At 37.8% G+C, this 11,991-nt stretch overlaps 1 protein-coding gene across 6 annotated transcripts in view; it reads right to left on the bottom strand.

The window, feature by feature from the left end:
- LOC107687412 (arginine-glutamic acid dipeptide repeats protein-like) overlaps positions 1 to 9,615 on the bottom strand; it is a 49,566-nt gene extending 39,951 nt beyond the window's left edge. For 2 of the 6 annotated variants that reach the window (XM_016484740.1, XM_016484741.1), the window contains exons 1-2: positions 4,475 to 4,611; positions 1,371 to 1,419 (exon numbers count right to left, since the gene is read on the bottom strand). In XM_016484740.1, the coding sequence (XP_016340226.1) occupies positions 1,371 to 1,419; positions 4,475 to 4,500 (75 nt within the window). In that variant the 5' untranslated portion in view covers positions 4,501 to 4,611. Of the gene's footprint in view, positions 1 to 1,370; positions 1,420 to 4,474; positions 4,612 to 6,561; positions 6,667 to 8,284; positions 8,382 to 9,297 lie in introns of those variants that run through there. The other 4 variants (XM_016484737.1, XM_016484739.1, XM_016484736.1 and 1 more) reach the window with 4 other exon arrangements.
- Positions 9,616 to 11,991: the final 2,376 nt, after the last annotated feature.

Genomic DNA, 11,991 nt, shown 5'->3' with positions numbered 1-11,991 from the left:
CAGGCACTGCTCATCACCTGTCCAATACTGTCCCAACAGTGAAGCATGGTGGTGGCAGTATCATGCTGTGGGGGTGTTTTTCAGTTGCAGGGACAGGACGACTGGTTGCAATTGAGGGAAAGATGAATGCGGCCAAGTATAGGGATATCCTGGATGAAAACCTTCTCCAGTGTGCTCAGGACCTCAGACTGGGCCGGAGGTTTACCTTCCAACAAGACAATGGCCCTAAGCACACAGCTAAAATAACGAAGGAGTGTCTTCACAACAACTCTGTGACTGTTCTTGAATGGCCAGAGCCCTGACTTAAACCCAATTGAGTATCTCTGGAGAGACCTAAAAATGGCTGTCCACCAACGTTTACCATCCAACCTGACAGAACTGGAGAGGATCTGCAAGGAGGAATGGCAGAGGATCCCCAAATCCAGGTGTGAAAAACTTGTTGCATCTTTCCCAAAAAGACTCATGGCTGTATTAGATCAAAAGGGTGCTTCTACTAAATACTGAGCAAAGGGTCTGAATACTTAGGACCATGTGATATTTCAGTTTTTCTTTTTTAATAAATCTGCAAAAATGTCAACGATTCTGTGTTTTTCTGTCAGTATGGGGTGCTGTGTGTACATTAATGAGGAAAAAAAATTAACTTAAATGATTTTAGCAAATGGCTGCAATATAACAAAGAGTGAAAAATTTAAGGGGGTCTGAATACTTTCCGTACCCACTGTATAACTAACATTCAGTTCTAAAGTCTTACAGATCCGTTCCACGTTGGATCAATATCCATGGTGCGCTAGCCTGTAATGGCCGGCCCTGCAGAGCTTTATTACCGCAAACTTCATCTAAAGTCATTTGAAGTAACCCTGGGCAGAGGTCCTGCCACTGGTTTCACTCCACATGATAACTCAAACAGATCTCTGGGAGGATATACACTAAAACATCTGACATTAATTGCTAGTGGTGCTTGGTCTTTTTCATCGTGTGCCATCTTCTTTAGCGATCTCCCTTTTGGTTTTTCAATTTCAGACCGCTGTGACCGTTCCTAATTCCCATAAAACACTGCTGAATGTGACTAATAAATCCCACACCCTCCGAGCACCCAATTTCCAAACACACTATTCCATATGAACGCTGCACTGCATGAAAAATCCATCAACCATCTTCATGAATGCGTGACTAGGACATGTTCAAGTTAAGTATGCAGGTGACAGAGGACCAGAGGTAATATCTAAGCAGTCCTTGTGCTTGTCAATCAAGCAACTGCTTAACATGAGCTTCGGATATCACAGCTCAATCCACACCACAAGCTTTTAACAAGCAATGTCAGGGAAGACAAGGTTTCAGATAACATGCTAAGCATTTGTAAAGAGACATACCTGGTGACTGGGACCGACTCGAATCTCCCCTTGTGTACTGTTTAATCGCCTGAGGAAAAAAGAGAGAGAAAGAACAAAAACTAAGTTGGTTATGAAATGTTATACATGGCATTTAACTATTTTCTTAGTATATAAGTGTCATGCAGTATACCAAACTCAACCTCTTGGTGTTAAGTATAGTGCATCTTATAATGGAGACTGACATCTCTAGTTACTTGGGACTTAAACTGTATTAGTATTAAAAGCCCAGATTGTTAACCTTTAGACTATAACAACCTTTCAGCAGGGTTATTTACAGGTTTTTACCTCTCTAAAACATTTTCAATGCCCTAACAGTGCTTTTAGGGAATTATACGGCTTTAGCAACACAATACAATAATCACATTAATGCATGATTCACATTAATGCCCAATAGAGCCTAAGAGGAAATGGTGTGGATTTAAATCTATAGACTGAACAAAGGCACAAAAGGTGACGAACAGCACAGTCGACGCTTCTCATTGTTTTTGTGGATGTACACTACAAAAGCCCCCAAAAGGCCAGATGATAAGCAGGGGGAGAGGAGCCCTGAAATGGCTGCTGTTACAAACCCATGGCAGTAACCATGGCAACTACAATTTAATAATAGTGTTCCGATCTCCAGCTGCAGTGGATTAAAGAAAATGACAAGATGTTCCTTTTGAAAAGCCTTCCCCGCTCCGTTGCCATGGCAACAGTGCTGATTTTCATATAGCCAGGCACAGAGAAGGGCCCAGAAACTGTCACTATGATTTGCGTCCAGACAGAGTAGCTCTCACTCCATCGCTGGGCTGGCTGCCCGAACCTGGCTGCAAAGTGAGGAGAGGTTAGGGCCTCAAATCATATCCCCCTTCATCTGGGTACATTTCATAAACAACCCTCTCTCTCCCTTCAGCGCGATCCACTAAAAACACAAGCTCTGTCAATGGAGGAAATTCCACACCGAAACAAATATGGCAGACAGATGAAGCAGCAGCAGACAGGCCTTCATTAAAAGCTTTTCAACATTGAGCTTTTTAAAGTTTTAAGAGTCTGATTCTAATGCTCGTGACTCCTATAATGAAAGACAAATCCACATGAAATAAATCGCCAGGCAAGCATTATGGCGCACTTGTCTGAAACTGAATCTGCTGCGAGATGTCGGCGATAGTGGAGGAGAGAAATCACTCGGCCGGATTCCTAAACATTCTGCAGGCTCTGCATTTTTGGAGGCTCTGAATTAGGCAGCAAAGCACACAAGAGCCAAAGAGAATGATCTGAAGGCTGCCACAGTAAGATCGCATACAGAACAATCTCTCCAACATGTGTCAAGGCAAAATGTGAATAATTTAGCTAGTGGAGGAAAATAAAATCCTATTGTTTTCTATAGAATGATTAAATTGTGTTACAAGAATAGAAGTTACAAAAGAGACATTTAGATGAATACTGTATGATACTGTAAACCTAATATACTTCAACATGGAAATAATCTATTAACATAAAATATGTCAAGAATTAAATGTTACATTAATTTTCTGAATTATAGAACATTAAAAATTATATATTTTTACATTTATATTAACATTCATGCATTTGGCAGATGCTTTCATCCAATGCCACTTACATTGCATTTCCTGAGAATCAAACATGACTGGCGTTGTTAGCACCATGTTCTATTGTTTGAGATACAGGAACACTTTAATTTGAATAATTCAAATTTATGTTATTGAACAACATTAATAATACTGAATATTATATTTTTAATTCTATACACATATTCCATACAATTTCTTATTAGGTTACTATTAGTACAGACAAATATTAACTTAGATTAATCTTTAATAAACCTATTAATAAATAATCAATTTTATTGAACCATGTCCATTTTACAGGTGTAACCAAGACTCCCAGACAGGCCTGACAATTCGATTATGAACTTGTACACTATGTAACAATTTTGGAGAAAAAAAAAATTCTCACTCAGTGGGTATTTTGTTGAAGAACTGAAAAAAACTCTACACCCAGATGATGAAGTGAAGAGTTCATCTGAAGCGACAAACTAAAATTCAAACATTTATCTTAACACGAGTCTGACTCAACATGTGTGAACACTTATGCAGGGGCATTTCCTGGCTTGACATCCCTTGAATCAAAAGGTCAGAAAATTGCACTGGACAGGCAAATGAAAAATACCAGCATGATATTCCTGAGACACATGCTTTTATTAAAATGTGTAAGATCACATATAATGGTATCTTGGAGTGTCTCCATGCTTACAAAACTCACACCAATATAATCATTTTAAATGTGTACTTTTTGTGGTACTCATCATTACAGAAAAGTACATTTCCAAATGTGCTTATTTCAAACTGCAGATTCATCATAGACAAAACAAACAGCTTATACATATTTTAAGCTTATGAAATAAAAAACAAGAAACAAATATTAAAATACAAGTGTCATACACTACATGTCCTTTAATTGCAACAGTAACTCCAGCACATGAAGCGCTGTCAACAGCACAACATCCTGCATATTTTGACTCGACCACGCGCACGGCAATCAAGCCCGGCCACGCCCCCTCCATCAATATCCTCCAATCACCGCACGACTCCGAAACGCCTATAACACACCGAATAAACACAGCGAGTGCCCCCACTTTTATTTTCAGTTACTAAACCCTTCAGAACATCGGATGCTTTCATTATACCTCTTAAAGTGAGCACAAAGCACCCAACGCTATCCTACGCCATGCCATCCCGACTGTCAACACAATCCAGCGTACTGCGAAGTCATAATACGGCCGTCTCTCTATTATATTAATTCTGTCAAAAACAAAGTTCAGTCGTTTATGTCAGACAATTCGCGCGCAGACGCATATAATACACTAATATGAAAGCACACTGCCTTGACGTTAGCACAGACGGCTAATGCTACTGACAGCAACATATAAACAACCGGACAGCGCTGTCAACGCGATTTAAAGCACGGACAGCCGTTTCATCAGACAAACACGTATATAACATTACAAGAGACGCGCGAGGAGGGTACGTACAGTATGACGCGCGCCGATCGCTTAGCAGATGAAGACGGGCATGCTAACGTACCTGCGCGGACTGAACAGGTCGTCCATGTCGGAGCCAGAGCTGCGGTTTTATTTGACAGAGTGAGGAATAAAGTGTCCTCTCGCACCTATTTGTGTAGGTACTCAAAATGGAGGCTCAAGCATTCAGTCAGCTTTTACACTGAGTAAACAAGCAGGAGGAGGGAGTCGAGAGGGCGAAAGACTGTGATTGAGTGGGGGACCCGTGAAGGGGGCTCCCAACCAGCAACTCAACACCATTCCTCTGTTTATCAGCTAGCAGCATCTTATTACCCCTCAAACTTCCCCTCTCCTCTCCCCGAGTTCCTAATGCACCCCATTATTGGAGCATCACATGACTATGGTAATGGGTACTACTGTAATCCTGCTTTTTTTCCCCTGACACAAGCATCCAGGCTATGATTGTAATACACAAAGGAATGGAGGGTTTAACTCTTTTCATTTACAATATGCTTGGACATTTAATAGAGATGTCACATTATGAGCGTGGAACTGATTTTTGGTTGAACTATTGTACGTTTAAATATATTAAAAAATGCACACATCATTTGCAAATAAAATACTTGTAATCACTATAAAAAGACAGTGGGACACATTATTGTATGTATACAATACATAATTAATATAGGCCTAAATGAAGAGGAGTAAATGAATTAATTAGTAAATATACATTTTTCATTTTGAGTATTTTCCCTCCAATTGCTTTAAGAGTAAATCTGGTATGTTTAAATATCTTTGCACGTTTAATCCAACTAAAAAAAAATAAGTTACATAAATTTTAAATTTGAGTATGTCTAAATAGTCTGTCTTTATTTAAAAAGTATCCCATTAACAACAAAAAGACATACAGCCATTTTAAAACAAATCATTTGTTCTCCGTACTGTAACGCAAGTGCACAACAGAGACAAGGCTGTAAAATATTTAATGGATATTCGAGCAAAACCTGGATGATTGCTACGGTAGATGATAAACTTTGAGAGGTGTCTTTCATTTTATTATTAATACTACAACAGTGTGACTAGCATGTCAGACTTGGTCATGCAGTAAAAACATCCTACAATGTAACATGTATCTGTGAGAAAAGGACCAAATAATGAGTCTTCACAGCATAAAAAAAAATGTAACAGCACATTTCTTCCTATAGCAAGCAAGCTTAAATCAGATTCCAAGAACCATTACATTTTATGGTCAAATATGAAAGTATATAATATATAATATTATGGTAAAATATTAAAGTATATATACTATTGTTCAAATGTTTGGGATCAGTACTTTTTTTTAAAGAAATTAATACGTTTACTCACAGTGACGGTAAAGACATTTATAATGTTACAAAATAATATCAAATAAATGTGTTTTTTTTTTTTACTTTCTATTCCTTAAAAAATCTTGAAAAAAAGTTTCCATAAAAACACACAAAAAAGCAGCACAACTGTTTTCAACATTTATAAGAAGTGTTTCTTGAGGACCAAATCAGCATAGATTTCGGAAGGATTTTTTTAAATAGTAATTTTAATAAAAAATTTCACAATGTTTCTTTTTTTTTTTTACTGTGTTTATCAAATAAATGCAGTCTTGGTGAGAAGACTACAGGTGCATCTCAATAAATTAGAATGTCGTGGAAAGTCTGTGTGCATTGAATTTATTTAATACACGAGTTTCACAATTTGAGTTGAATTACTGAAATAAATGAACTTTTCCACGACATTCTAATTTATTGAGATGCACCTGTACTTTAAAAACAATAACCCCAAACTTTTGAACACGCACGTATTTTTATGGGCATTTTATAATGCAAAATCAAGGTGTGATACAATTCCCCAAAATGCTGGAGATGGAAAATAAAACTCAAAAAGCAGACTTCCATTGTCAAAGACAGGCTATAATACAGAAGACTGTATTCTTCATGATTTAATCTATTCTCAAACTGCCTTCATGCATTATTGGACAATTTAGAGTGAATAAAGCAAACCCAGCAACTGCACACCTGATATGAATCCTAAAATCTCTATTGTAAAATATTGTGACAGAGGATCTGAAGACAGAACATGCCTGAGGAGGGCTGATTATTGAAGTCAGTAAAGGCTTACCTGGTTTCTGGGTTATATCCTAAGATGTAGAAGAAAGAGTCGATTCGTGCTTTGAACTCCCTGGCAGCAAATATGTCAGAAAAGTGTGAAATGTTACATTTCCCCCTGCAAAGAAATAGAGCAAACAAATCAGTGTCATGGTGCAAATACATTTCCAGATTTACTCTTAAAGGAATAGTTCACCCAAAATGAATATTTGCCATTATTTACTCACTCTTACATATTTATATCAATATCTTATTAAATGTTCCAAACACTTATGCTTTTATTTTGCCTGTTTTTTTCCTACTTTTGTAGAAAAAAATAATTTTGGGATACTGATACAGATTTTTTTTTAAGTGTGGGTAATGCCCTTTCCCTTCATCCTGTTAAGACAAACAAAAGGTGACAGATACCACAGGCTTTTCAAACAATGCAGAGCGAAAAACCTCTATGAATCATGACATTTTTACAATCCCCCCTTTCTGCACTTTACATTTCCAACGTCAGGCGCTATCAAAATAATAGGCATCATTGTTTTTGCACTGGTTCAATACCTTGCTCATAAGATGAAAGGAACGTGAGGTTTGGAGCAGGCATTACGACATGCTAGTGGAATTCATTGAGTTTATCTAAAGCCCTGTAATAAGTCAAATCAAAGGGCTCTCTGTGCAGCAGAAGTTGCAGCTAATTTGCCCTGAAATCAGTGGTTCAGAGCTGTGGCTTAGTGTGCTGCCTCCAGATGGTTTCAGTTAAGAGAGAGGGAAGGAAAGGAGGGAGGAAGAGAAAGAGAGGGGAAAAATATATCACATGGGTAAAGACAGACTGAGAAGGTCTGGTTTCTTGACAATAAGCATGCCTGTACTCGTTTTCCTGAGCCTCATCGCAAAAGAACGTAATTGCTTTCCGTAATGCTTTGCATGCAGAATTGCTGTGAAATGGTAGTCTGTACTGAGACGACCACTCCTGTAGTCAACTGAGAGGATCAAAATGTCTGTTTACAGCTCTTAAAGACTCCAGTATTACATCCCACAGCATCTGTACCTGCCAGAGGTTTCTTTAATGACTATAAATCATGGGAGCTAGTGCTGGCTTTTATTCACAATGCATTTGCATATTCATTAGAGTAGTTTCACGAGTTGCCAGTGAGCCACCATGAGTAACAACAGTGTGAGAGTACCAGCCTAAGACATGTTTAATAATTTCTGATTTAAACTTGTGCAAAATTGTGTTTTAATAGTAATTGTAAATTTGATTCATTTCCATGAATCAGTTCAAACTGTCCATTAAAATGAATAATTTCAGAACTTAAAGCAGCTATCATCCAAAAAGGCCCTAAGCAGGATATTTCTGATCTTAAAAGTAATTAAAAAAAAAAACTACATTTATTATTAATATCCAAAAAGACTATGCAGAATTTTTCATATAAAAAATAATAATAATAAATTACTATTAATATTACATAATGCTGCATATAACTACGCATTGTTATACTGGTGCATACAAATAATATATAATAATATTAAAACAATATTTTACATAAATATAAATAAATAAATAAATACAATATAAAAATAAATATATATACATACTCAAAAGGCTAAATATATTGGGATTGAGAGGTATATTGAGGTGCATTGAATATTGTGAGGTTTTTCTGTATTAGGTGAAGTCTTAAGCACTTTACTGCTGTGGACAATTTAATCAACTGTTAAGCACAGGTAAATTTAATTATGTTTGTTACCTGAGGGCAGCAGCATGATAGGTGTCCACATAGTCTGAGATGAAGAGCTCTCTGCTCTTAACCACAGGATCAGTAATAACAAGCTCGCGACCAGAGTCTGGAGAAAGAGACATAAAACAGACACTGAGCGTGAGAGGCATCCAGACTGCCGCTAATAAAAATGTGCACACATAATAAACGCAGGCGAGACACAAAAGAAACCAGACAGATGCACAGACAATCTCACAGCTTATGAAATATGACTGTTATAGACACAATGAAAGTAACAGTATGGAAGCTCTTGGAAATGGACAATAGAATGGAAAGGAATTAAGCAATGGGTTTCAATTAAAAAATAATAATAAAACAATCAATGCAATTGAAAAAGCTGCATGAAATACTTACACTGTATTTTTATGGTGAAGCAGGCAAATATTTCAATATATGATTTCAATATATTTCAATGACAAATGTCACAAAGATCCATACAGACAGTATTGGATGAACATTCATATTCAGATGGCATCAGCACAAATAACAATGGCCGCCATGTCAGACTAGTCAGTGGTGCAGCAGGTGGCGGCTGCTGCTCTCCGACAAGCTGGCAGAAACGCAAGCCTTCTTAATGCTTTATTAGAGTGTGGTGTGAATCAAAGTGCCAAAGCCCCGGCTGGGCAGAGTCCCCCCAGCCAGTTATTACTGCCTGATGTGTGTATCAAGCTCAGATTTGTTGCTGATAGTTGGGAGAATGAGAGCTCGGAGGGCACATTACATTGAAAGTTATTTGCACTTCATGGCCCCGCTGTCGCTCTTGAGGGAGCGTTACCAGGGAAACAAGTGCAGGAGGGTGGTATTTTTTTCCAAATCCACATTTATTTGAGATGCCGTTCTCTATGAAACTTCACAAACCAATAACCACGGGTGGTTACATAAATAATGCCGGGCAAGAAGGACCCTTCAAACAGGAGTCCTGTGTTTTTCAACCAACACACACACACACACACACACACACACACACACACACACACACGTACCGTTCTCATTGTTGCGGTCCTGCACCAGGTGCTGGTAGACGGAGTCAGGTACCTCAGATTGACGGTAGTACCATTTCACGTTCATTAACAGATGGTCCCGTTTACTCTGAAAGAGAAAAATAAACATGCGTTAAAATAAATAGACATCATTTGTTTGTTAACAGCATCGCGAGTTGAGCTCTTGGCAAATGTAAGCTGGTGCCACAACTGGGTTTATAATTCTAATCGTCCTGTGCCAAAAGCCCTGGGTGGAACAAAGTCAATTAAAAAGGGATTGAAGGCATTTAATTCTTTAATAAAGTAAACAGCTTCATGCCATGTGTGGGAGGGAGCTGAAGAAACATGCATGGTTCATATTCAGGCAACTAAAAATGAAAAAATGAGGCTAGCTTTGTCTAGCCAAACACATCAGCTGCCACTCCCCTCTTTACCGCAGCTGCACTTTGAACTCTGCCACCCGCTGTCCGTCCATGGGACTGCATGCAGCCGCATTCACTGCAGTAGCGCAGAACGACCAGCAAGTGGCAGCACTGAGTCGTGTCCAGACCACCCAGAGGCACTTCCAAGAGGGGCCAGAGAGAGGGAAGAAAAGGGCAAAGCACTGTTTTTATTCCCTGACATGAAATATTTATTATCCTCTCACACGAAGCCAACTGACCATTCAAATGGTTTAAAAGGACATTAAAGAAACCACAGCTCAGCAGACGCTGGCGACAAGACCCCCGGAAGCAGCGGCCAGAAATCACAGTCATCTTTAACATGACTACAGATTACCACATTCCCCACAAAAGGCAGAGTGTGTGCCACTGCACCAGCCTGGTGGAAAAAAACCCAGGGTGGATAACATAGCCAAGGGTCTTTTTTATTGAAAGCCTGATTCACTTCATGCAGCTCTGGCTTCTCAAGGGGGGTGGATGGGGGGCTGAGCTCATTGTTGAGATATTTCAAGACTCCTGCTACCTTTACTGAGGTCACTGGAAATTACTAGGAGGGAGAAAAAGAAGTAGAATATCCACTAAAGAACAGCAAAAATGTTCAGAAATGTTCAAACAGAATGCTCTCTTTTCAAATTACTGACAAATGAAAGTCGAAGGAAAGAATCCTTGGTAGGGATGTAACAATTCACTCAACTCACAATTAGGGATGTTCATTTTAACCGTTTAACCGACCGTAAGAATTTTGACCGATTAATACAATCAGTTAAATGGTTTAAAAAGTCATTTAATTATTTATTTTTTCAGTCATTTATCAAAATATTTAAAAAGGTTTGCTGCATTGTTAAAATACGCTACGCGTATATAAAAAAAAGAAGAAGTGTTTTTAGGAGGGAAAAAAACAAGTCGCGTATAAGTCGCATTTTATTGTTTCATTCAGAAACAGGCCTAATGCCGAGGCTAAATGTTTTTTAGTATTTGAATGGGAAATTATTATTTATTATGTAGCCTAGGCTTCACTTGCGTTCCAATATCCACGTAAAACAATGTTTTGCATAACATCACGGCAGTGCGGTGATAACACTTAACGGCACAGATTTTACTACATTTTTTTTTTTACTACATAGTTTTTTTTCCATATGTTTGACTGACTGTATTTTATTATGATAATGAACAGGCTGCATTGTCAAGGTTAGCAATGCTTAACTGTGTGTGCGCATGCAGCACTGGCGCAATCACTTGAATTTTTTCCTTCTAACAGTGGAAGAAACTACTCCTTTTAGTCATAAAGATAATTGGAAATTGTAAAAGATTTTTCAAAGAAAATTCTTTGTGCTTTTGTAAAATAAGCCTAAAGAAAAATAGGATGCCGCTTTCTGCCATCTGTTTCCTTTCGCGCAACACAAAAATGAACCGAAACTTTTCACCGGACATTTTCACTTAGGGGTGTACTCACTTTTGGAAAACAAATATTAGTATTTTTTAACGGGTCACAGACACTTATCCTTTCTAATTTAATTCAATTCTAATTTAAAATAATCTTGTTGGTTAACAGTTAACAATCGGTTAAAGAGTGCCGGTTGTCGGTTAGGAAAAATAGCCGAAATGAACATCCCTACTCACAATGCGATACAATTCACGATATGATTTTCTCATTATTTATACTTTTTTTTTAAACAAAATTAGATTTAAGACAAATTATAAATGGAAAAGGTGTCCTTTTATTATTGCTTGGACAAAAATGCTGCACATTTCTTTGTGAAATTGAAATGTCAAATAACAAAACTAAATTGAAATTTTAAAACAAACCCCAAATCTAATCAAATAAATAAGCCAAAAAATCTCTTCATATAAACAAAGGCTTTGCCTGTGCTCTTTCCATTCAAAATAAGAGGCAACCACTGCATTTGAATCACAATCCTAATGATGCTGTATACATACAGCATGAGCAGTTTTTTAATCTAAATTAGACTGTATGATTAAAAAAAAAGTCAGTTCCCCTCAGAGATACATTGATATAAACTCCCACCCCCAAATGTATCTCAACCAATTTGAATCGTCACATATTTGTATCGATGTTCAACCGGCTCGCAGTGGATCGTTACATCCCTAATCCTTGGTGTTAAAGACCATGAATAAGAGGAATCTAGGCAAAATAGAAAGTGTGCTGCTGTTGCTGGTATGATTGATATGGTTAAAACCCAATTTAAATGAGATTAAAGGCACTCTCTGTAACTGGGCCACTTCAATGTGTCATCAG

Source organism: Sinocyclocheilus anshuiensis, unplaced genomic scaffold (assembly GCF_001515605.1).
Source record: "Sinocyclocheilus anshuiensis isolate Anshui unplaced genomic scaffold, SAMN03320099.WGS_v1.1 scaffold1114, whole genome shotgun sequence".
In the NCBI taxonomy this organism is placed as follows: domain Eukaryota; kingdom Metazoa; phylum Chordata; class Actinopteri; order Cypriniformes; family Cyprinidae; genus Sinocyclocheilus; species Sinocyclocheilus anshuiensis.
Note: the sequence above shows the minus strand (reverse complement) of the source record. Positions and strands in the feature narration are given on the sequence as shown.